This window comes from Meles meles, chromosome 17, assembly GCF_922984935.1.
Source record: "Meles meles chromosome 17, mMelMel3.1 paternal haplotype, whole genome shotgun sequence".
NCBI lineage: Eukaryota > Metazoa > Chordata > Mammalia > Carnivora > Mustelidae > Meles > Meles meles.
The window spans coordinates 64,253,412-64,279,293 of record NC_060082.1 but is presented as its reverse complement, the minus strand read 5'-3'; the positions used below and the strand labels follow the sequence as shown (position 1 = coordinate 64,279,293).

Genomic DNA, 25,882 nt, shown 5'->3' with positions numbered 1-25,882 from the left:
AAACCGGAACCTTAACTCCTGTCCTCTCGGGCCTGACCCTCACCCGAACCCAAGCAGCGGCCTGGAGAACGGAGACGGACGCTTCAGCCGGCGGCTGGCCGTGCGGGGGCAGCGGAAGCGGGCCTGAGCTCCCTTCGCAAGGGGAGCCTGTGGCCGTCCCCGCAGTCCAGGTTGTGTCACGTTGTCCCTGTTCGCGGTCAAGCGCACTGAAGCCCCGTGTGGGAAGTGGAAACGTGAAGACCCGACGGCAGGGGAGTCCGAGGGCGGAGACGCGCGGATGGCGCTGCTGGGACAAGGGGACGGCACCTTGGAGTCACCGCAGAGCACTGACCGCCCCAAACACCCGCGTTACAGCCCGTCAGGCAGCAGGACAGGAGACGTCGCGACGGAGGCCAAGCCCTCCCAGCTCCAGCTCACCCGCCACCGAGCGGCCCCTCGCCCTTGCACGAGGCCACACGCTAGCAAGAGACTCGCGGAGGCTTGAACCGGGCCGGGCCTCGCGTGCGGGCAGCGGCGGGACTTGGTTCCAGTTTCCCGGCCGGGCGGGCGCCTCGGCACAGCGGACGGGGCGGGAAGGGGGCGCCGCCACTCAGCGTCCGTCCCCGGAGCGACCGTCCGTCCCCGACCCGCGGCAGAGCCGCCTGCGTCCCGGCCCGCAGGGGAAGCCGGAGGTTCCCGTCCCACCGGGAGCCACCGTCCCCGCCGCCGGCCAGGGTCCCCCGCCACCCGGAGCCCGGCCTGTCGTCCTCCAGGGGGCGCGCCTTCCCGGCCGCTCCCGGCCGCCGCCTCCTCCGCGAAGTCGCGGTCGTCTCCCGGCCCCCGGCGCGGCCCGCGGGGGACCGGCTCCCCGGACGCCGCCCTCCGCCCCCCAGACGCGCCCGCGGAGCCGCGCCGGAACCGGGCCGGAGCGTGAGGCGACGAGCGCGCAAACTCACGAAACCCGCACGGGTCGCCTCAGTGTGCGCGACCCCACCGCGTCGCCGCGGCCCGGAGCGACCGTCGGAGAGAACCTCGGAGCAGCCCCGTCCGCAAGAACACGACGAGCCCCGAACCCGGGAGGGGACGGAGCTGTCGTCCGACGCCGCGCGACACTGACGACAGACACGGAGGGAGACGCCCGGGGCCGGGGGACAGTCTGTGCTCGGGGAAGCGCCGGGAAACACCCGCGGTCCCCACAGCCGTCTACACAGCCCGCCGTCGCTCCGCACGCCCAGACTGCGGCCCAGCCCTGCGCGGGTGTGGACGCGGGCGGACCCGCGGGGCCGAGCGGGGGAGCACGAGCCCCGACGCCCGCGGCCGCTCCCGGACCGCAGACCGTCGGAGGAGCCCCAGGAACCGAGTCCGCGGGCGCGGACACAGCCGCGGGGCGGGGGGCGTCCGAGCCCAGAGAGGGGGGACCCGGCCCCGCGGGAGGCCACGGAAACCCCGGTGTCCGCACGGCGCGCGCTTCCTGGGGACCCGAGACCGCGCACCCCCTCGCCAGTCCGCGCCCAGGCGCCTTCTCACCTTCTGCTCCCGCGGCGGGTCCTGAGAACGCCGGAGTCCTGTCGGTGTGGACGCGGCCCCACGTCCTCCACAGCCGTCCTGTCGGTGTGGACGCGGCCCCACGTCCTCCACAGCAGGTCCTGTCGGTGTGGACGCGGCCCCACGTCCTCCACAGCAGGTCCTGTCGGTGTGGACGCGACCCCATGTCCTCTACATCAGGTCCTGTCGATGTGGACGCGACCCCACGTCCTCCACAGCGGGTCCTGTCGGTGTGGACGCGGCCCCACGTCCTCTACAGCAGGTCATGTTGGTGTAGACACGGCCCCATGTCCTCCACAGTGGGTCCGGTCAGTGTGGATGCAGCCCCACATCCCCCGGAAGCCTCCACAGTGGGTCCTGAGGAGACCAGGCTCCTGTTGGTGTGGAAGCGGACCCACAACCCCTCAAAGCCTCCACAGCAGGTCCCGTCATGGTACATGGGAGCGACACCGTGTCCTCCAGAAGCCTCCACAGCAGGTCCTGTTGGTATGGACACGGCCCCACGTCCTCCACAACGTATCCTGTTGGTGTGGATGCGGCCCCACATCCCTTCAAAATCTCCATAGCAGGTCCCGTCAACGTGGGAGCGGCCCCAGGTCCTCCAGAAGCTTCCACAGCAGGTCCTGAGGAGGCCGGGCTCCTGTCCCAGCTGCGCCTGCGCAGGCCGGGCTCAGGGCGGGAGGTGGGGTCCGGCGCCCTCTGCAGGTGGTGGAGGGCAGTGCAGGACTAGGGGCGCTCACCGTTCAGTGGAAGCACCTGCTCCCTCCCAGGGTCCAGCTGAAGTCATTTCATTCTGGAAATTCAAGCTGCATGGAGCCCAATATCCTCCCAACTTCTCCAAAAATAGCTAAGGAACAATGAATCGGAAACAATATGGAATGACAACAGTCCCTGACCCAAAGAGTGGCACCGAACATGACCCTGGTCTTGACGCAGACCCACACTCTGATCTCAACTTGGTCTCAAGCCTGGCCCTGACCGCAATCCAAGACCCTAACCCTAGCCCCCAGCCGGAACAATGTTCACAAGAATCAAAATGTAGAAACTGCAAATATCCATCAGTTGTGAATGCATAAACAAAGTGTGGTGAAGGGTTTGAATTTGGGTTCAGGTTCAGGTTCCAGTCAGAGTTCTAGATCAGGTTTGGGTCTAGGATCAGGGTGAAGATTTAGGGTGAGGGACAAGGGAATGGTTAGAGTTAGGGCTTTAGGTTTATGATTTAGGGTTGAAGACTTAGGGCTTAGGGGATAAAGTGCAAGGTCAAATTTGGGGTTTGGGTTCATGCTAGGGTTTGGGTTCAGGGCTCATGACTCAGAGTTCTGGTTTAGAGTTTGGGGTTCGTGGTTCAGGGCTTGGATCCAGGGCTCAGGTTCAGAGTCCAGGCTTCGGGTTCCATTTCAGGTTTAAGATTCAGTGTTCCAGTTTGGGCTTTAAAGTCAGGTTAGGTTTCAACACTCAAGTTAGGGGTTAAGGTTAGGTTTAGGGATGACACATTTTCTTCAGCTGTCACTGTGGACACAAAATTTCTATCTGAAGTTTCTAAATCTGAAATATATTTTGTCTGGGTGTAAGGAGCTGGTTTGGAATTTAAGGGCCCAGTAACACCCTACTGATAGCATTCGGATCCTAGAGTCTTCCAATCACCCAGAATTTATGTTCTTCTTGGACCAAACATACCCATGGCAGAGAAGGGCAGGCTGGTCCAAAGTTGGGATGATTTCCCAACGGTAGAGCTGTGAAACCAAATATTGTGGAAATGTTCATGGAAAATGAAATAGGAGACATATGATTGATTGACTCCTGATTCTTCCACAATAACTAAATCCAAGTTTCTAATAGAACTTGATAATGTGCCCTGTGAAGGCCTATCATACTCATTACCAGTACCAAAATAAGGCTCCCTCCCCTGGTTTAAACTAAGAATCACAGCAGGATACTTCCTACTTTGTGTCAAAAATAAAATTTTATTATTTGGCTGTTCCGGTGTACAGTTGTGGAAGCACTGACAACATTTTCCATCCTCAAATCCTCATCGACGCATGAGTAAAATGCAGGCACTGTTGCAATGCGCTGCTCCTTAGAAGACCAAGCACAAGAAGGGCGATTAGAAGTAACAAAAAATATTGAATATGAAACTCAGAACAAGCACCCTTGATGGACCCTTAATGAGGATCCCTAACCATAAGATCTAACATCTCATCCTATGGAATTCTCCCATAAAAATCATCAATAACAATAGCCTGCTGACCACTGTAACCACCTCACCATTGACCTCTAGGCTTGTAATACACACTCCAGCCACTAGAGACACACTTCTCTGCAGCAGAATGGGACTTGCTCACTCCCAGTAGACCAACTCTTAAAGTGAAGCCAAAAAAATCCCACCCCTTGGAAATCCCAGCCATTAGGACAAAGTCACAGAAGCACAGAAGCACACCCAGAACTCAATATAGGAGAGACGTCTCATGAAGCAGATGTTGTAGATCACCCCCACTCCCACGAAGTCACTCTACAGTGGACTCCAGGTCTGTCCCCTTCCCGGGATCACATGGGGCACTGCATTCTTCCAATACTCCATCCTCAGAACAAAACCATGAACTGTCCTTGTCAGTCCTATATGAAGGCTCACAGTGAGCCCTGCAAAAGCCAGACACCTTCTTCAGAGCACTCAGCCTCTCACGCCTCTCCTAGCAGTCACAGGGCAGTGCTCTCCCTGACTTCCACACCAGCTAGAGAATACTTGGAACCAGTCTTGCCAGACTCCATGCAAAGGCATGTTCTTCATCTGCAAAATGATAGATGGTAAAACACCACGGATTCCCCACACCTTCTTGAACCTAGGTAAATTGGAGGTACAGCTCGGCCAGAGCTATTATCCCCAACCCTCTACACACACACCCTTCCCTTGTGCACTCCAGACCCGTTTCTATCCCTTTTGCTCATTATCAGCCATTGTCTCTGCAGAGCAGTACAGTAGTTACAAGGTGCTGAGACTGATGTGCTAGGTGCTAAGCCAGCACCTTGGACCCACTTACTATCAGAAACTAACATTTGTTTTAACAGATGTATCCCAGAAGATCTTGCCACCATGGCCATTAGAAGAGTCATTACAACAGAGGTCCTAACAACCTGTGCCAATCTCCATGGCTCCACTCCCTGGCTCCAGGGAGTGGCTCATCCATGGGAATATGACCTGGTCCCAGCCAATGAGGTGGGAAGAAACTTGGGTCTCAGGCTGCAGAGCCAAGCATGGGTAGACCACCCAGACCAGGGGCTTTTCCATCACAACTGCAGAAGTAGCGTAGGCCAGGCCCATGTCAGTGCCACAGAGGGCCCAGGAAGCCAGGTGCTCCATAACATTGCTGAGGGCTGGATTGGACTCATCCTGAAGCCCACACATGCTAGGTCCTCTGCTAACTCAGGAGAACCCTAACGGTGCTCATGGTCTTGGCCTGAACAAGATGACCATCTGTAATATGTAATGTATATAACCCAAAAGATATACCCATCAGGCAGTGTGGACATACTCAAACAATACCCACATGGAGTTCAACCACAGACAAACATCTTGTGGCAAGCTCAAGGCCTACAGAGAAAGGCAAGAGAATTCCCGAGGCCTTAATTTTTGGCCAAAATCTCACTACCATCTTATTTTCAAACGGAGGGACTGGGGTCCCACTGTGCCCCTGGAAAAGAAGAGCCCTCTCCCCCGTCACCCATCATGTTGCAGATCTGGAGTGTGGGGAAACTACCACCCATGGGCCCAAGGAGACCTTCACCTGTATTCTCTCAATCCAGTGTGTCTGGCACATGAGTTATGGACGGTCGGTGGCTGCTCTCAAGGCACAATGCCAGGGAGGAGTCATTGTCAGAGACACCACATGGACTGCAGCACTTGACAGAAAATCTTTACAGGAGACTTCCCAGAAAAGTCTGTGCTGATCCCTGGTCTCAAAGATCCTAGGACCATGTTCCTTCTTTTTTTTTTTTTTTTTTTTAAGATTTTATTCATGGGAATGCAAGCTGGTGCAACCACTCTGGAAAACAGCATGGAGGTTCCTCAAAAGGTTGAAAATAGAACTACCCTATGACCCAGCAATTGCACTACTGGGTATTTACCCTAAAGATACAAACATAGTGATCCGAAGGGGCACGTGTACCCGAATATTTATAGCAGCAATGTCTACAATAGCCAGACTATGGAAAGAACCTAGATGTCCATCAACAGATGAATGGATAAAGAAGATGTGGTATATATACACAATGGAATACTATGCAGCCATCAAAAGAAATGAAATCATGCCATTTGCGACGACGTGGATGGAACTAGAGCGTATCATGCTTAGTGAAATAAGTCAATCGGAGAAAGACAACTATCATATGATCTCCCTGATATGAGGACATGGAGAAGCAACATGGGGGGTTAGGGGGATAGGAGAAGAATAAATGAAACAAGATGGGATTGGGAAGGAGACAAACCATAAATGACTCTTAATCTCACAAAACAAACTGGGGGTTGCTGGGGGGAGGTGGGATTGGGAGAGGGGGAGTGGGCTATGGACATTGGGGAGGGGAGGCGAACCATAAGAGACTATGGACTCTGAAAAACAACCTGAGGGTTTTGAAGGGTCAGGGGTGGGAGGTTGGGGCAACCTGAGGGTTTTGAAGGGTCAGGGGTGGGAGGTTGGGGGAACAGGTGGTGGGTAATGGGGAGGGCACGTTTTGCATGGAGCACTGGGTGTTGTGCAAAAAGAATGAATAATGTTACACTGAAAAAATAAATAAAATGAAAGATCTTGTGCAAAAAAAAAAAAAAGATTTTATTCATTTGTTTGACAGAGAGAGAGAGAGAGATCACAAGTAGGCAGAGAGGCAGGCAGAGAGAGAGGAGGAAGCAGGCTCCCTACAGAGCAGAGAGCCCGATGCGGGGCTCGATCCCAGGACCCTGAGATCATGACCTGAGCCGAAGGCAGCGGCTTAATCCACTGAGCCACCCAGGCGCCCCCATGTTCCTTCTTTTAGTAGAACATAGCGCCTTCTGGGTAAAATCTAATTTCTTCACCCCCAGAAGCAAGGAGTTCCATCCTTTCAGCCAGAACGCCATCTCCATCCTCCTCTATGTACGCCTGGAATGACACAGCTATGAGTCTGCAACCCAATGGGAATTCAGTGTGATTTCCATTGTAGTGATGCTCAGAAATGGAGGTGTAAGGGTGAACTTGTGAGTGTGAGTGTGTGTTTCCTCTTTGTTAGCCACAGTGTGCAAGGAGAATACAATACAGTAGCATGATTTCTGTCCCCCAGGAATGGCCACGCAATGTGGTTCCGTAATGATCTCAGAAGGAAGCCACCTTCAAAGAACAAACTTCATCTGGGAGGACTCTCAAATCCTTGGTCCTGGCCACTAAGTTCCACTGAGGCTGGGGGTGCACAGAGGGACAGACCCTCCTCCTGCCCATCAGGGTTTTGAAGGATGCCTGCAGTTCCAGGTCAAAAGATCCCAAAACCATTCATCCATCTGTCATCCAACCAGGCATCTGGGAGAGAGATCTACTCCAAGCAGAAAGGACAGACCTCGAGACAACAAATGATAGCCTTGTGTGACAAGTGCCATGATAGGGGATACTCAGGAGGACTGGGGGTGTACAGGGTTGGCCAGACCGGGAGGCAGGGGGACCAGGAGTGCTCCAGGAGGATGTCACAGGTTGCCCTTCTGTGGCTGCATGTGTCAGTGTGAGCAGGCATTGGCCAGACCGGAAATGATAGGGCGGACAAGGGGCGGTGTCCCTAAACTGTCTTCTGCAAGGCAAAATCCCGTAACGAGATTTCTTTCAGTACAATTTCTTTTTTTTTTTTTAGATTTTATTTATTTATTTGACAGAGAGAGATCACAAGTAGATATAGAGGCAGGCAGAGAGAGAGAGAGGGAAGCAGGCTCCCTGCCGAGCAGAGAGCCCGATGCGGGACTCGATCCCAGGACCCCGAGATCATGACCTGAGCCGAAGGCAGCGGCCTAACCCACTGAGCCACCCAGGCACCCCTTTCAGTACAATTTCATTTCACATGCATCTGTGAGTCCCTAAAGCTGATTGTGTAGAACATGAAGTACACAGTTTGCCATTTCTTTCAAACCTGAGGTGCCGGGGGCAGAGCGCACTGGATAGTTCATACTCTGCTTTCAGAGTATGATGACTTTTCCCGCCTTCATCTCCGACCCAAGGACAGAGAACTAAGACAACAGAGATCTACGCTATGAAATGTCGACAGAAATCTGCAAACCCAAGTTCTCCCAGGAGCTAAAGATTCAGCACCAGGGTGACAGAAAGGGGAGGCAGATAGCAAGGAACCAAAAGAACACATCACGAACATGTGAGCTGGCCCACTTCTCTGCCTGTCGGAAGCAAGCCATGCCTGACCGGAGGGAGTCCCACCTGCACCCAGTCCCGGTCCGACTGTTTGCTGCCCTTGGGCAGAGCAGAGGATGTGCTGAGCTGGGTGTGGGTGTCATGGGGAGAGGCCAGCTGGCCACAGATGCTACCTGCCGAGTACCAGTAGGACCAGCTCCTGGTCCTCAGCTAAGATGAAGCAGTAATTAAACATAGTAACTAAAGCAGTAACTAAACATAATTAGTGACCAATTTCCGGGGACAGGGAATGTGCTCAGAGCTTTGGTGACTATGACATCCTCTCCCATTTTATTTTTTGAAAACACTTTAGGCAGGTAAGATTGGCTTACAAAAACTGTCCGTAGTTAATGTATGCAACTTGACCCTGACCCTAGCCCTAATCTCTAGTTAAGATATACTTGATTTTGAATATTGCTCATAAATTAGAGGATGGTTTTTAGGAGCTAAGGAATTCAGCAACCAACCCTCTTCTGTCTTTCCCTTGAATCTGGGAAGTTGCAACACATTGGGCCACGTGCTATCTGGAGAGTGGCCACACGGGGGCAATGGTGAGTAAACAGTGCCACAAACCCCAGTACAAAGCCGGTTCTTCCTTTATCCTGCCAAACCTTGTTGATTCAATGTTTACAGATCATTTCATGGATTATGAATAGTGTGACTTTGTCGATTTAAGAACTAAAGAAATTATTTCAATCTATTAAAAATAGAATATGTTTTCAAAAATCTCGGAGTTGGCAAGCAGATGAAGGCCCAAGGGCCTGGGAAAAGCCTATTACTGTTGAACCTGTCCAGGTCTACTTAGGAAACAAGGATGACTTCTATTCCACTTCTTTTCAGAAAGAATCACTCAACTAACAGCACCGAATCCACACAAAATAGTGCAGCTCAGAGGAAAACAAAAGGAGAATCAATAGCCTCCAGAAGCAGAAAAATAACTACACCCAGGAACCAAGAAGACAGACCACGCAGGCTCTGCTCAGGCCAATTTGCAGTCTGTAGATCCGCTGGAGCTAGAATGCCCCCAGTGCCCCTGAGGGTCGAGGGTCAGCCAGAGTGCACACCCTGATGCTGCACTATTGGAACCCGTGACAAGTCTCCTGGTCCCTTCCTCCACCAGACACCTTTTACCCCCTGGCAACTCCAGCCTGCTTCTTGGAACTCCCATTCCCCTTTCTGAGCCCATCGTTCACTTTTCCCTTCACTGCCATAATATCGAGTACATTTAACTACTTCCTATTCTGTCATTTAAATGCTTTTTGTCATGTTTGCTGTGAAACTATACTTTGCATCATCTACTCTGATGCAGAATCCCTTGTTGCGTTGCATGACTTAACTGGGGACTCCGAGTGCCCACGCAGTGTCGCAGGGCTAGTGTCCTGGGCAAGGTCCTCACTAAGCTGGCTCAGCTGTTGCAGTGAAAGCCTGATCCAGGCACTGCTGTTTTTGTGCAAGTAAGACCACACAGCCAAAACCTTGGTTTGGGTTCGGAATTGCTCACGGCCCCTCAGCCACATCAGATGGCTTCGGGGCACACACCCATTGATCTTTCCTGGACTCCCAGACTCTCCCGGGCCTCTTCACAGGGCATACCGTGGGGACAAGGGTCACATCAGTGCCGCAGAAACCTCTGAGCCTGGTTATAGCGAGACTCTGTGATGCCAATAGAGTTGCCAAGCCATAGGCCATCTCGGAGTTTGTCTGCAAAGATACAGTTGGTGGGAAAGCCACAGGCTGACAGAGGGGAGAGGAAGATGGAAAAGCTAAGGAAAGAGGAAGTGCTCATGTCACACCTGGCCCCAGATGACACAGTGGTGTTCAGCACGACAAGCCCCCCAAACGCCCCCCAGTGCCTTCATAGAACTCACCTTAAGGTTTAAACTGAGCTTCATACACGGGTCATGAGGCTCCAGTTAGCTCAGGGAAGCATGACACAGGACGCAATAAAGACACAGTCTTGACAGATTCATGGAGCAAGAGATTTCTCCAAATATATTCTGAAATGGTAAAAAGTTCACTGATAAATCATGGATATTTTTGATGAAAAAGAAAGTCATACTTGTTCAATTAAAAAGATTTATGGAGTATCTACTTAGTGCAAATGTATGGCCCTAGCCCTACCTGGAGCTTGCGAAGAGGTGGGATATAATCAGTGGATCAACAATAGGAAGGAAAGCAGGCTAAGGGCTAAGAGAGCCTTTTCAGAGAGGCCCATTAAGGAAGCTCACTGAGAAGTTGACTTTCAGCCAAGACCAGAAAGACAGAGCCAGCAAATCCATCTGTGAGAAGAGTGACAGAGCAACTCTATTTTGAAGTATTTTGACCATAAAACATAAGTGTCAAAGAATATTGTCTTGGATGTTGCTTTGGAATATTTGGTTCCTCTCCGTAACTATTTGGGTTACATGCTAACCTTTGATCAATGTAAAACACTCTAAGAAAAGGTCTTATTTAAGCATGAACATCTTGTATTAAAAGGCAAACAAATTAACCTTAGCAAACCACTACACCTAACCACTAACCCTAACCCATGACCCTAAACCCTGACCCTAAGCCTCACCCCAACCCTGACCCTAGGTTGGGCTCGGAGGGGTCTTTCCCTAGAGACCTGGTGCCAAAGCCCCAAGGACTGGGGACTGCCGAGCATTCCAGAGGACTCCGCCTGCCACCCAGAAGGGAACCATGCCATCTGGAACTCCAGAAAGGATTCAGAGCAGGAGAAATCTGCATGCCCACCTTAGGTCACCCCCACATTCAGCCCCAGTCCTTGGGGCTCAACTCAGCCCTCTGGGAATCTTGCCACACAGCTGACAGATTGAAGCTGCCATGATCCTAGGCCCTAACCCTAATCATAGGTTGGTTTTTTAAAAGGACAATTCCCAGAGGCCTGGCTCCAAATCCCTAGGGAATGTGACATCTGAGTGGAGCAGAGGGCTGATCCTGCAACAAAGTCAGAAATCATGCCTTTTGGAACTGCAGAAAGGATTTAGAGCAGGAGAAATCTGAATGACATCTTGAACCAATCCCTTATTTATACTTTCATACCAGACTGAACACAAAGCCTGAGCCTGATACTCTCCTTAACTCTAGCCCTCAATTCAGATGTCTGTGAGGTCCCCACACCCAAGCACATCACACCTTCCATGCCCCTGGTACCACCCCATCCTAGATTAAGACATAGGTGTAGACATGAACACACCTTTCTACCATGAGGACATACAAGCAACCAAGAGACAAACAAAAAAGTGCTCCACAACAGTAGCCATCAGGGAAATACAAATCAAAACCACAATGAGATATCACCTTACAGCAGCTGGCATGGCTAAAATTATCAAGGCAGGAAACAACAAATGTTGGCGAGGACACGGTGACAGGGGAACACTCTTTCACTGCTGGTGGGAATGTACGCTCGTACAGCCACTCTGCCACGTGCTATCAAGTTTCCTCAAGAACTTAAAAATAGAGCTACCCTATGACCCAGCAATCACACTAGTGGGTATTTACTCCAAAGATACAGATTGAGTGAAAAGTAGTGGCACCTGCCCCCCAGTGTTCATTGCAGCATCATCCGCTGTACCCAAACTACGGAAAGAGCCCAGATGTCCACGGACAGATGAATGGATAAAGAAGTTGTGGTTCGTATCTCCAACAGAATATCACTCAGCCATCAGAGAGGATGAAGACGTACCATCGCACCCACCTGGATGGAACAGCAGGTATTACACTGAGCGAAATAAGTCTATCAGAGAAAGACAATTGGCAATGGGTTCACTCATATGTGAAACAGAAGAAACACCACAGAGGATCATAGTGGAAGGGAGGGAAAACTGAATGGGAAGTCATCATAGAGGGAGAAAAACCACGAGAGACTCTTCATTACAGAAGCAAACAGAGGGTTGCTAGAGGGGAGGTGGATGGGGGTTGGGGTAACTGGGTGATGGGCATTAAGGAGGGCATGGGATGCAATGAGCCCTGGATGTTCTACACACCTGATCTATTAGTGAGCACTGCGTCTGAAACTAGTGAGGTACTCTAAGTTGGTTTATTGAATTTAAGTTAAACAAAAAGAATTTAAAAAAACACTCCTAAAAACTTGTCTGGAACCACTAAAGATACTGACCATCCAAAGCAATGTTGAGAAGAAAAAGCTGGAGGAGTCACAATTCCAGATTTCAAATTGTAGTACAAAGCTGTAGTCATCCTAACACTATGGTACTGGCACAAAAATAGACACAGCAACCAAGGGAACAAGACAGAAGCTCAGATATAAACCCACAATCCTGTGGCCAATTAATCTTCCACAAAGCAGGCAGGAATATCAAAAAGGAAAAGGACAGTCTCTACAACAAACGGTGTTGGAAAATCTGGACAGCTTCACACAAAAGAATGAGATTACTCTGCTTCCTTACATCATACAGAAAAATAAACTCAAAACAGTTTCAAGACCTCAGTGGAATACTTGAAACCATAAAAATCCTACAAGAGGGCGCAGACAGTAACTTCTTGACATGGACCAAAGCAACATTTTTCTAGACTATCTCCTGAGGCAAAGAAAATAAAACCAGAAATAAACTACTGGGACTATATTAAAATAAAAAGTCTCCACACAGCCGCAGAACTATGAAGAAGTAATAATAATAAGAAAACCTACTGAAAGGGAGAAGATATTTGCAAATATCCTATGCAATAAAGGGATAGTGTCCAAAGTATATAGAATGGATACAACTCAACACCCAAAAAAACAAATAATCCAGCTAAAAAATCGTCAGGACACATGAACAGACATTTCTCCAAAGAAATACAGATGGCGAGTGGTCCCATGAAAAGACGTTCACCATCACCCAATCTCAGCAAAATTCAAATAAAAAAAAAAGCATAGTGAGATAATACCACATACTGTCAGAATGGCTCCCATCAACAACACAAGGAACAACAGGTGTTGGGAGAATGTGGAAAAAGGGAAACACTCGTGCATTGTTGGTGGAAAAGCAACCTGGTGCAGCCACTCTGGAAAACAGTATGGAGGTTCCTCAAGATGTTAAAAATAGAGCTACCTTAGGATCCAGCAACCACAATACTGGGTATTTACCCAAAGCTTACGAAAACAATAGCTGAAAAGGATACATGCACCCCTATGTTTCTTACAGCATTATTTACAAGATCACAGTATGGAAGCAGTCCAAGTATCTGTTGGTAAAGTGATAAATGAATGATAGGTTTGTACACACACACACACACACACACACACACACAGTGGAATGTTACTCAGCCATAAAAAGAATGAAATCTTGCCATTTGCAGCCATGTGAATGGATCTAGAGAGTATCGTCCTAAGTGAAAACTTCAGTCAGAGAAAGACAATACCATGTGACATCACTCTTATGTAGAATTGAAGAAACAAACTTATATAAATAAAGGAGAACAAGAGACAAACCAACATACAGATTCTTCACAACAGAGAACAAACTGTTGGTCACCAAAGGGGAGGTGGATGGGGGGATGAATGAAATAGATGAAGGGGACTAAGAGTACACTTTTCTACTGACTCACCGGAAACTATTGCACACCGGAAACTAATATAACACTGCATGTTAACTCGACTGGAATTAAAATAAACAAATAAGATTTTTCTTTCAGTAACTTATTTGAAAAAGCTTTGGTACACAATGTTCACGTGCCCTACTTGGGAGTATTTCCTTGACAATAATTAACCACTCTATGCCTCAAATTAAAATTTCACTGAATTCTTCTATTTTACCTGTTAATCCTAGCCTACAGGAGCCATGGTCCCTTTCCGTCCAGGATCAGCACCTATGCGTTCAAGAGAGTGTAAGTAGAGATAGAGGTCATTTCATAATCCAGAAAGCTATTACTGTTTCTGTTTAATATGAGATGGCCACAGAGTTTGGGACATGTTTCAGAGCAGCTTTGTTCTCTATCCTGGGTCACTAATTTAGTGATTGTTCCCTGGATTCACTTGGCTAACAGGTTCCCTGTGGACGAGCTTGCTTCCAAGCGCATCCATGGAAGACACAAAGGTGGGTGGGCTCAGTGTGGGATAGGAAGAGGATCAAGTTCAGACCAGGGTACGATCCCTCCCCTGATCCAGGAACTGCCATGGGTGCGGGTATGGGAGACAGAAGCAACAGGAAACCACCAAGCTCACCAGCGGAAAGCAGGCGGCACAGGTCAAGGGATCTGGAGATGTGGGGCATGGAGGCTGCTCTGAGCTGCCTCTGGGAGGGAGGCGGGGAAGGAATGAAGAAGAGAAACTGCCTGCACCTGGCCCATGCCAGCCGCCCACCGCTCCTGACACACATCAGTCTACACAGCTGATATAGCCTCAGCTCAAGATGGGTTGGCTCGGGTCCCTCAACAGTGGGACAGCTGGCTCCAGGGCTCAGCGACATACGAGGGAGGTGGCAGGGAAGGCTGCCCTCTGAGGTCATCGCCTCTTTGAGCAGGCAGCCCTGCAGGACTTCTGAAACCCCACTGAGAGGCTCAAAAGGTATGCCATGGATGAACTAAGGCATGGAGAAAGAGAAAACAATATTGGTTTTTAAGGTCAGAGCTGTCAGCTCAGGAAGTAAGGAGAGCTTCCTTGAGGAGGACTGAGGGGAGGGCAGGCCAGCCTGAAAAGGGAGACATGGCTCTCCTGATTGGGGACCTGCAGCCCATTGCAGGGCAAGGCCTCGTCCTCACCTCTCAGGTGAGTGATGGAAGTGTTCCATCAGGAGACTGAGAGCTGCCTCTCCAGAGGGCTGCCCTGGCAATGGGTTGCACAAGGCAGAGGATGAGGGTCAGATGGAGGGAGGGCAATACCCCGGGGGGCCATGGAGCAAGAGCAGAGGCTCATGGCCACGGAGATGATGGAAAGTAGGAGGAGCAGCATGGGAGCTGGCTGGCACAAAAGTGCCATGGGCACAGTGCCCACAGCTACAGTGACTGGGTGCCTTCTCTGCCAGGCATGGTTCACTTCAGTGGGCTCCAGACAAGTCCTGACCACAGCCCTAGGAAGTGTGCATCACCACTGCCCTCCTCTCCCCGTGCTGTTGCTGGGAATCACAGCCACCAGATCCTGATGGGTTTTCATGGAAACCGAGCAGTGGTTCCCACCATACACTGCCCCTCTGGTGTGGCCTAGTGTGACCCTCGTGCTGGACCAGAGACTGTTGTCTACCTGTCTGCACACAACTCAACAGACAGGAGGGTTTCCCTGAATCCCATGGGTTCTGATGAGACAGATCCACAGGCCCCCCTACCCCACCCACCACTAACCCCCAGTGGGTCACTTGGGACCTTGTTTATTGTCATGAAACTCACCATGCCCCATTTCTGTCACTTCCTACAGAAAGTTGGGATCTGATCCCCAATTTGCCATGCATCCTGGTTGCTGACTTGGGGCCATGCCATGAGCCCTCATGGCCCCTTTCTGTTAGAGAAGGCCACCCTGAACCTCCTACAAAATGTTTCTAAGGAAGTACATGTCTATCAGGACTACAGTGTGAATGGTGGTACACAGCCTGCATGGTGGTAATCAGTAGTTCTAACAAGCGTTGACCACCCCCACATCCCCAGTCTCATAAAACCTTCCTCTGTTCCCATGGATGTTGTGGTCTTCCCTTAGAAAATACCCCAGGAAACTAATCTTTAAACTGAATGCTCCCTTTACACTCTGGTTCAAATCTTATTCAACCACAATAGTATGAAAGTAGAAATCAGTCACAAGAAGAAAATGGGATAGTCAAAAATATGTGGAAATTCAACAACATGCTAATAACCACCAGCCAAAGAAGAAATCAAAAGAAATTTTAAAAGTACTTTGAGACAAATGAAAAAGAGAACTTATGAAAAGCTGTGGGATGCAAATAAAGTAGCTCTAAGGGTGAAGTTCATAGAAATTCAAGTCCTCGTCAATCCACCTGAAAGCTCTCCAATAACCAACCAAGCATGGGAAAGAAGTGGGAAAAAAAAATGGGCCCCAAATCAGTAGATGTAAGGAAATAACAGAATGGAATGAGGAAATAAATCCAAAGGAGACAAAAAGGCCAAAAGATCAATGAAAATACGAGCTGTCTTTTTTGGAAAGATAAATAAAACTGATGAACTTTCAGCTAGACTCACCAAAAAGAGAGAAGACTCAAATGCATGGGGGAAAGAAAGATAATTGATTCCTGTCTCACATCAAGATCCTAGAGGAGAACATAGGCAGCAACCTCTTTGAACTTGGACACTGCAACTTCTTGCAAGAGATGTCTCTAAAGGCCAGGGAAACAAAAGCAAAAATGAACTATTGGGACTTCAACAAGATATAAATCTTCTGCACAGCAAAGGAAACAATTAACAAAACTAAAAGGCAACCCACAGAATAGGAGAAAATATTTGCAAATTGCATTACAGATAAAGGTCTGGTATCCAAGATCTACAAAGAATTTCTCAAACTCAACAATCAAGAAATGAAGAATCCATTCAAGAAATGGGCAGAAGGGGTGCCTGGGTGGCTCAGTGGGTTAAGCCTCTGCCTTCGGCTCAGGTCATGATCCCAGTGTCCTGGGATCGAGTCCCGCATTGGGCTCTCTGCTCAGCAGAGAGCCTGCTTCCCCCTCTCTCTTTCTGTCTGCCTCTCTGCCTACTTGTGATCTCTGTCTGTCAAATAAATAAATAAAATCTTAAAAAAAAAAAAGAAATGGGCAGAAGAGACACTTCTCCAAAGACATTCAAATAGCCAACAGACCATGAAAAAATGTTGCACATCACTTATCATCAGGGAATTCAAAACAACAATGTGACACCACCTTCCAGCAGTTAGAAGGGCTAAAATTAACAAGACAGGAAACAAGTGTTGGCGAGGATGTGGAGAAAGGGGAACCCTCTTACACTGTTGGTAGGAATGCAAGTTGGTGCAGTCATTCTGGAAAACAGCATGGAGTTTCCTCAAAGACTTAAAAGTAGAGCTGTCCATGACCCAGCAATTGCACTCCTGGGTATTTACCACAAAGATACACATGCAGTGAAAAGAAGGGGCACATGCCCCCCATTGTTCAAAGCAGCAATGTCCATAAGAGTCAAACTGTAGAAGGAGCTGAGATGTCCTTCAATAAAGGAATGGATAAAGAAGATGTGGTACATGGGGCGCCTGGGTGGCTCAGTGGGTTAAGCCGCTGCCTTCGGCTCTGGTCATGATCTCAGGGTCCTGGGATCGAGTCCCGCATCGGGCTCTCTACTCGGCAGGGAGCCTGCTTCCCTCTCACTCTCTCTGCCTGCCTCTCTGTCTACTTGTGATCTCTCTCTATCAAATAAATAAATAAAATCTTAAAAAAAAAAAAAAGAAGATGTGGTACATGTATACGATAGAATATTCCTCAGCCATCAGAAAGGTTGAACACCCACCATTTGCACTGACATGGATGGAACTGGAGGAGGTGAAGTGAAATGAAGTAAGTCGAGCAGAGAATGACAATAACCATATGGTTTCACTCAGATGTGGAACATGAGGAAGAGTGTGGAGGACCACAGGGGAAGGGAGGGAAAACTGAATGGGAAGAAATTAGAGAGGGAGACAAACCATGAAAGACTCTTAATCATAGGAAACAGGGGCACCTGGGTGGCTCAGTGGGTTAAGCCGCTGCCTTCGGCTCAGGTCATGATCTCAGGGTCCTGAGATCGAGTCCCACATCGGGCTCTTTGCTCAGCGGGAGCCTGCTTCCTTCTCTCTCTCTCTGCCTGCCTCTCTGTCTATTTGTGATCTTGCTCTGTCAAATAAATAAATAAAATATTAAAAAAAAAATCATAGGAAACAAACTGGTAGTTTGGTGGGCGGGGTAATTGGGTGACGGGTATTAAGGAAGGGACATGTGGTGATGAGTCCTGGGTGTTATATACAAGTAATGAATCATTGACCATTACATCAAAACTATACCTTGGTGGGGTGCCTGGGTGGCTCAGTGGTTAAGCCGCTGCCTTCGGCTCAGGTCATAATCTCAGGGTCCTGGGATCCAGCCCCGCGTCGGGCTCTCTGTTCAGCAGGGAGCCTGCTTCCTTCCCCTCTCTCTGCCTGCCTCTCTGCCTACTTGTGATCTCTCTCTGTGTCAAATAAATAAATAAATAAATCTTTAAAAAAAAAAAAACTATACCTTGGCTAACTGAACTTAATTTTTTTAAATGTGAAAAACTTGAAAGAAGAAAGAAAGATGAGCTATTACAATGAATACCACAAAATACAAAGGATCATGAGAGAGTACTATGAGTATGTGGAGGCCAACACCTTGGACAACCTAGAAGAAATGGGTAAGTTCCTAAAACAACCTAGAATGACTGAACCATGAAGGAACAGATTGATCATGAGTAAAAAGATTGATTCCATAATCAAATCCTCCCAAAAAACAACTGCCCAAGACCAGACAGTTTCACTGAGGAGTTCAACCAGACGGTAGAAGAAGAATTAATACCAACCTATCTCAAACCATTTTTTTTAAAAAGGAGAGAAGGGCATACATCCAAACTCATTTTATGAAGGCAGTATTACCCTACTACCAAAACAAGGATGCTACAAGAAAAGGAAAAGCCAATATCCCTCATGAACAGAGATGCAAAGTCCTCTACAAATTATCAGCAACATTAATTCAACAATCCATCAGGAGGATCACACAACACAATCCAGTGGGAATTATTCCAGGGATGTGGGATGACTCCACATGCACATCCACCAATGGGATGCACCACAAACAGAAAAGCGACCACTTTCTGCAAGGTAGAAGGTACAGAGAAGTGAATCCCAGGCGATATATGGGGAGATAGACAGCGTGGGGAAGGACCCTCTCTCAGCCGGCTACCAGCAAGTGCTAGGGGCAGTGGAGCACAAAATCAGAACTTTTAGAAGTCTGCTCTGGTGAGGTATGTCGCTCTGGTGGACAAGCAGGGTGTGGAACCCTCAATGTGGTCTCAGGATCCTTAGGGTCCCAGAAAGACCAGGGATGCTTGAGGGCACAGAGCTCCCAGGTATTGGAGTGGGGAAGCCAGCTGCAAAGAGTGAGCCCAGGAGTGGGCTCTAAGCTGGAGGTTGCCATAAACTATGATCCACGGCACAGTCTGGCCACTGCTCCTTGAGAAGGGGCCCAAGAAGCACAGAGCCAAGGAGAGCCCTTTCCTCCCCCAGGAGGAGCAGTGCAGGAGTGCACTCAGGAGTCTGCTGGGTTTGGAGAGTTCAAACAGGGACATGTGCCACAGGTAGAAATGTTCAGTCACAGGTCCAGTGAGCATGGAGTATGGACAGAGACCAGGGAGACACGAACGACTGACCATTTTTCTCTGAGAATGCGCTGAGGAGTGGGGCCCCATGCTCTCAGCTCCAGGGCCAGAGATTGGGTGGCTACCATGTTCATGCTCTTCCTCTAAAGCTTTGCAGAAAGACTTCCAGGAAAAAAAGCTACAGAGAGCAAACCTGAGCAGAATACTTTGCCTGGCCCTGGCAAGGATGGTGCAATTCTGACTTGGGCAAAGACATTTGAGAATCAACACAATAGTCCCCTCCCCCAGAAGACCAGCAAGAACATCCAGACAAGACCAAGTGTACCGATCAATGAGAACTGCAAAATGCCAGCACTAAGGGAATACAGCATATAGAATTCATGGCTTTTTTTCCCAATGATTCTTTAACTATTCAACTTCATTTTTTTTTAAGATTTTTTTTTTTTTGACAGAGATCACAAGTAGGCAGAGAGGCAGGCAGAGAGAGAGGAAGGGAAGCAGGCACCCCACTGAGCAGAGAGCCCAATGAGGGACTCAATCCCAGGACCCTGGGATCATGACCTGAGCTGAAGGCAGAGGCTTTTACCCACTGAGCCACCCAGGCACCCCTCAACTTTATTTTTTAAAATCTTCTTTTTCAATCAACTTTTCAATACCTTTCTTCAAATCCTTTTTAATTTTCATTTTTACTGTCCTAGTCTATCCCTTCATTGTATTTAACCTTATTTTTGTGTATATAAGTTTTTCTTTATATAAAATTTTGGGATGCTGTTTCTTCTAACACACCAAAATACACCCCAAATCTAGTGTATGGCTCTGTTCCAATCACCCGCCTGACCATATACTCATTTCTACCACTGTCCCCTTCAGTTTGGGGTCTCTTCTGTTTAGTGTGTATTTCTCTGGGTTCATTGTTGCCCTTTGAGTATTTTTGTTCTCTTATTCATCTATTCTTCTGTAGACAGAATGACATGATGGAAAAACTCACCTCAAGAAAGAGAACAAGAGGCAGTACTTACTGCCAGGGACTGAATCAATACGGACCTTCGTAAGATGTCAGAACAAGAGTTCAGGATAAAGATTATAAAGATACTACCTGGGTTTGAAAAAAGCATAGAAGACATTAGAGAATCCCTTTCTAGAGAAATAAAAGAACTTAACTCTAACCAAGTTGTAATAAAAAATGGCTACTAATGAGATGTAATCCAAAATGGAGTCTCTAAGGTGCCTGGGTGGCTCCTTAGTTAGTTAACCATCTGCCTTTGGCTCCAGTCATAATCCCAGGGTCTTGGGATTGAGCCCCACATTGTGTTCCCTGGTCAGAAGGTAGCCTGATTCTCCCTCTCCTGCTCCCCCTGCTTGTACTCTTTCTCTCTTTCTGTCAAATAAATAAATATATTTAAAAAAAAAAAACAGGAGGCTCTAACTGCTAAGATAGATGAGGCAGAAGAGGGAACTAGTGATCTAGAAAACCAAATGATAGAGAATAAAGAAGCTGAGAGAAAGAGAGATAAACAACTACTGGATCACTAAAGACTAATTCAAGAGCGAAGTGATGCCATAAGGTGAAACAATATTAGAATAATTGGGATCTCAGAAGAAGATGAAAGAGACAGAAAGGCAGAAGGTATATCAGAACAAATGATAGCAGGGAACTTACCTACTTTGAGGATGAAAAAAATCCAGGAGGCACAGAGAATTCCCTCAAAATCAGTAAAAATGGGTCAACACCCCAACATCTAATAGGAAAATCTTTAAAAACGCAGAGACAAAGAAAATCTTCAAAGCAGCTTGGGACAAGTGGTTGGTAACCTATAAGAGTAAAAATATTAAGTTGGCAGAGACCTAGCGACAGAGTCCTGGCTGGCCAGAAAGGACTGGCATGGTCTATTCAGGGAACTCAGAGAGAAAAATATGCAGCCAAGAAAACTTTATGCAGAATATAAGATGCAAGATGGAGGAGGAGTAGCAGACTGAAATGACATCAGGCCCAAGGAGATCAGTTAGATAGTTATCAAACCATTCTGAACACCTACAAACTCAACAGAAGATAGAAGAGCAGAAGAGCAGCAATTCTAGGAACAGAAAATTGACCACTTTCTGGAAGGTAGGACCTGTGGAGAAGTGAATCCGAAATGAGGGGAAGATAAACTGTGGGGGGAGCGGCCGGCCCCCAGCAAGTGGTGGAGCAGCTGAGAACAAAATCAGAACTTTTAGAAATCTGTTCCACTGAGGGACGTGGCTCCAGAGGCTAAGTGGGGGTGGAGCCCTTCCAGGGACAGTGTGGTCTCAGGTCCCGTTGAGTCACAGAAAGACCGGGGGTATCTGAGTGTGGCAGAGCTTCCAGATATCAGAGCAAACAGCTACAGAGACAGAGCCGAGGAGGGGGCTCTCAGCTTGGGGTTGCCATAAACCGTGATCTGAGGCACAGTTGGGCCACTGCTGTTCAAGCAGGAACCCCACAATTGGCAGAACTGGGGAGACTCACCTCCCTCCTCTGGGAGGAGTTGTGCAGGAGTACACGGCAGGAAACTGCTGGGTTTGCAGACTCAAAATGGGGCCATGCGCCAGAGATAGAAATGCTCGGTCACAGGCTGTGTGAGCTTGGAGTGCAGCCAGAGACCAGGGAGACAGAGGGATTGACTTCTTTTCTCTAAGGGCACACTGAGAAGTGGGGTCCCGAGCTCTTGGCTCTTATGGGGCTGGAGATTGGGCGGCCGCCATTTTCATTCGCATCCTCCAAAGCAGTATGGAAAGCACTCAGGGAACAAAATCTTCAAGGGGGAACACGAGCAGATTACTTAACCTGACCCCTGGCAATGGTGGCACAATTCCGCCTCCAGCAAAGACATTTGACAATTATGGCAATAGGCCCCTCCCACAGAAGATCAGCAAGAACATCCAGCCAAGACCAAGTTCACTAATCAATGAGAACTGTGAAACTCCAGAGCTAGGGGAAAGCAGCACATAAAATTCATGACTTTTCCCCCATGATCCTTTAGTCTTGAAAAGTTAAACTTTTAAATTTTTTTTCTTATTCTATTATTTTAACTTTTCCTCTTTCCTCTTTTAAAATTTTTTAACTAGTTTATCTTAACATTACCTTTCTTTAAAAAAATCTTTTAAAATTGTCATTGTTATAGTCATATTTTAGCCCTTCATTGTATTTAACCTTATTTTTTGTATACATATGGGGTTTTTTTTCTTTAAAATTTTGGAATACAATTTCTTCTAATAGATCAAAATATACCCTAAATCTAGCACATGGCTTTGTTCTAGTCTCCAGGCTGATCACATTCTCTCCTCTTTATTTTTAGTTTTTCCAACCAACTTATCTTATCAATTCCTTCTTTAGAAATTTTTTAAAATTTTCATCCTTACAGGCATATTCCATCCCTTCATCATGTTTACCCATGTGTGTGTGTGTGTGTGTGTGTGTGTGTGTTTCTCTTTCTTTAAAATTTTGGAAGGTAGCTTCTTTTAAGAGACCAGAATACACCCAAAATCAAGTGGGTGGCTCTGTTCTATTCAACAGTCAAGTGTATATATATATATATATATATATATATATATATATATGTATATGCATATATATATATTTTTCCCCCCTCCTTTCTTCTCCCCCGTCCCAGTTTTGGGTCTCTTCTGATTTGGTTAGCATACATTTTTCTGGAGTCTTTGCCACCCTTTTAGTATTTTATTCTCTCATTCATATATTCTTACCTGGATAAAATGACAAGGTGAAAAAACTCACCACAAAAAAAAAAAAAAAAAAAAGAATAAGAAGCAGTACCAATGGCTAAGGACCTAATCAATACAGACATTGGTCATATGTCAGAACTAGAGCTCAGAATGATAATGATCAAAGTGCTAGCTGGGCTCAAAAAGGCATGGCAGATACTAGAGAAACCCTTTCTGGAGAAATAAAATCCCTTTCTGGAAAAATAAAAGAACTAAAATCTAATGAGGTTGAATTTAAAAAAGGTATTAATGAGGTGCAATCAAACATGGAGGCTCTTACTGCTGGGATAAATGATGCAGAAGAGAGAATTAATGATATAGAAGACCAAATGACAGAGAATAAAGAAGCTGAGCAAAAGAGAGACAAACAACTACTGGGCCATGAGGGGAGAATTCGAGACATAAATGATACCATAAGATGAAACAATATTAGAATAATTAGGATCCCAGAAGAAGAAAGAGAGAGGGGGGCAGAAGGTATATTGAAGTGAATTACAGTAGATAATGTCCCTAAGGTGGAAAAGGGAACAAGTATCAAAATCCAGGAGACACAGAGAACCCCCCTCAAAATCAATTAAAAATAGGTCCAAACCCCATCATCTAACAGTAAAACTTACAAGTCTCAGTGACAAAGAGAAAATCTTGAGAGCTGCTAGGGACAAGAGGTCTGCAACATACAATGAAATATTAGATTGACAGCAGACTTATCCACAGAGACCTGGCAGGCCATAAAAGACTGGCAGATATATTCAGAGCACTAAACAAGAAAAATTAGAGACAAGAATACTATATCCAGCTAGGTTGTCATTGAAAATAGAGGGAGAGATAAAAAGCTTCCACGACAAACAAAAACTAAAAGGATTTGCAAACACCAAACCAGCCCTACAGGAAATATTGAAAGGGAGCCTCTCAGCTAAGACAGAGCCTTAAAGTAACAGACCAGAAAGGAACAGAGACAATGTACAGTAACAGTCATCTTACAGGCAATACAATGGCCTAAATTCATGTCTTTCAATAGTTATCCTGAATGTAAATGGGCTACATGGCCCAATCAAAAGACACAGAATATCAGAATGGATTTAAAAACGTGACCCATCAATATGCTGTCTGCAAGAAAGTCACTGTAGAAGGAAAGACACCTCCAGATTTAAAGTGAGGGGATGGAAAACCATTTACACTAACAGACATCAAGAGAAAGCTGGGGTGACGATCCTTATATCAGATAAATTAGATTTTACGCCAAAGACTATAATAAGAGATGAGGAAGGATACTCTATCATACTTAAATGGCCTGTCCAACAAGAGGATCTAACAATTTTAAATATTTATCCCCCTAAAATGGGAGCAACAAGTTATATAAACCAATTAATAACAAAATCAAAGAAATACATCAACAACAATACAATAATAGTAGGGGACTTTAACGCCACCCTCACTGAAATGGACAGATCATCTAAGCAAAAGATCAACAAGGAAACAAAGGCTTTAAATGACACACTGGACCACATGGACATCACAGATGTATTCAAAACATTCCACCTCAAAGCAACAGAATACCCATTCTTCTCTAGTACAAATGGAGCATTCTCCAGAATAGATCACATCCTGGGTCACAAATCAGGTCTCAGTTGCTACCAAAAGATTGGGATCATTCCCTGCATATTTTCAGACCATAATGCTCTGAAGCTAGAACTCAATCACAAGAGGAAAGTAGGAAAGAACTCAAATATGTGGAAGCTAAAGAACATCCTACTAGGGGTCATTTGGGAAATTAAAGAATTGAAAAAATTCGTGGAAACAAATGAAAATGAAAATACAACTACTCAAAATCTGTGGGACAGAGCAAAGGTGGTCCTGAGAGGAAATTATATAGCAATACAAGCCTTTCTCAAGAAATAAGAATGGTCTCAAGTACACAACCTAACCCTACACCTAAAGGAGCTGGAGAAAGAACATCAAAGAAAGCCTAAACCCAGCAGGAGAAGAGAAATCATAAAGATGAGAGCAGAAATAAATGAAATAGAAATCAAAGGAACAGTAGAACAAATCATGGAAGATAGGAGCTGGTTCTTTGAAAGCATTAATAAGATTTATAAACCGCTCACCAGACTTACCAAAAAGAAAAAAGAAAGGACCCAAATTAATAAAATCATAAATGAAAGAAGCAAGATCACAACCAACACCAAAGAAATACAAACAATTATAAGGAAATACTATGAGCAACTATACACAGCAAATTTGACAATCTGGAAGAAATGGGTATATTCCTAGAGACATATAAACTACCAAAACTGAACCAGGAAGAAATAGAAAACCTGAACAGACCCATACCCAGTAAGGTGATCGAAGCAGTCATCGAAAATCTCCCAACAAACAAGAGCCCAGCATGAGATGGCTTCCCAGGAGAATTCTACCAAACATTTAAAGTAGAATTAATACCTAATCTCCTGAAACTGTGCCAAAAAATAGAAATGGAAGGAAAACTTCCAAACTCATTTTATGAGGCCAGCATTACTTTGATCCCAAAATCAGACAATACAAAACATGATCAAAAAGGAGAATTACAAACCAATATCCTTGATGAACACAGATGTGAAAATTCTCACCAAAATACTAGTCAATAGAATCTAATGGTCCATTAAAAGGATAATTCACCACGAAGTGGGATATTCCTGGGCTGCAAGGTTGGTTCAACATCTACAAATCAATCAATGTGATACAATACATTAATAAAAGAAAGAACAAGAAACATATAATACTCTCAATAGATGCTGAAAAGGAACTTGACAAAGTACAGCACCATTTCGTGATCAAAACTCTTCACATTGTAGGCATAGATGATACATACCTCAATATCATCAAATCTATCTATGAAAAACCCACACAGCGAATATCATTCTCAGTGGGGAAAAACTGAGAGCTTTTCCCCTAAGGTCAGGAACACAACAGGGCTGTCCATTATCATC

At 46.8% G+C, this 25,882-nt stretch overlaps 1 protein-coding gene across 1 annotated transcript; it reads left to right on the top strand.

Moving 5' to 3' along the window:
- The first annotated feature begins 277 nt into the window (after window positions 1–277).
- Window positions 278–2,254, top strand: LOC123927636 (collagen alpha-1(I) chain-like). The gene is made up of 3 exons (XM_045982309.1): window positions 278–302; window positions 355–2,010; window positions 2,094–2,254. Exons 1-3 carry the CDS (start codon window positions 278–280, stop codon window positions 2,252–2,254), a joined length of 1,842 nt encoding a protein of 613 aa, XP_045838265.1.
- Window positions 2,255–25,882: the final 23,628 nt, after the last annotated feature.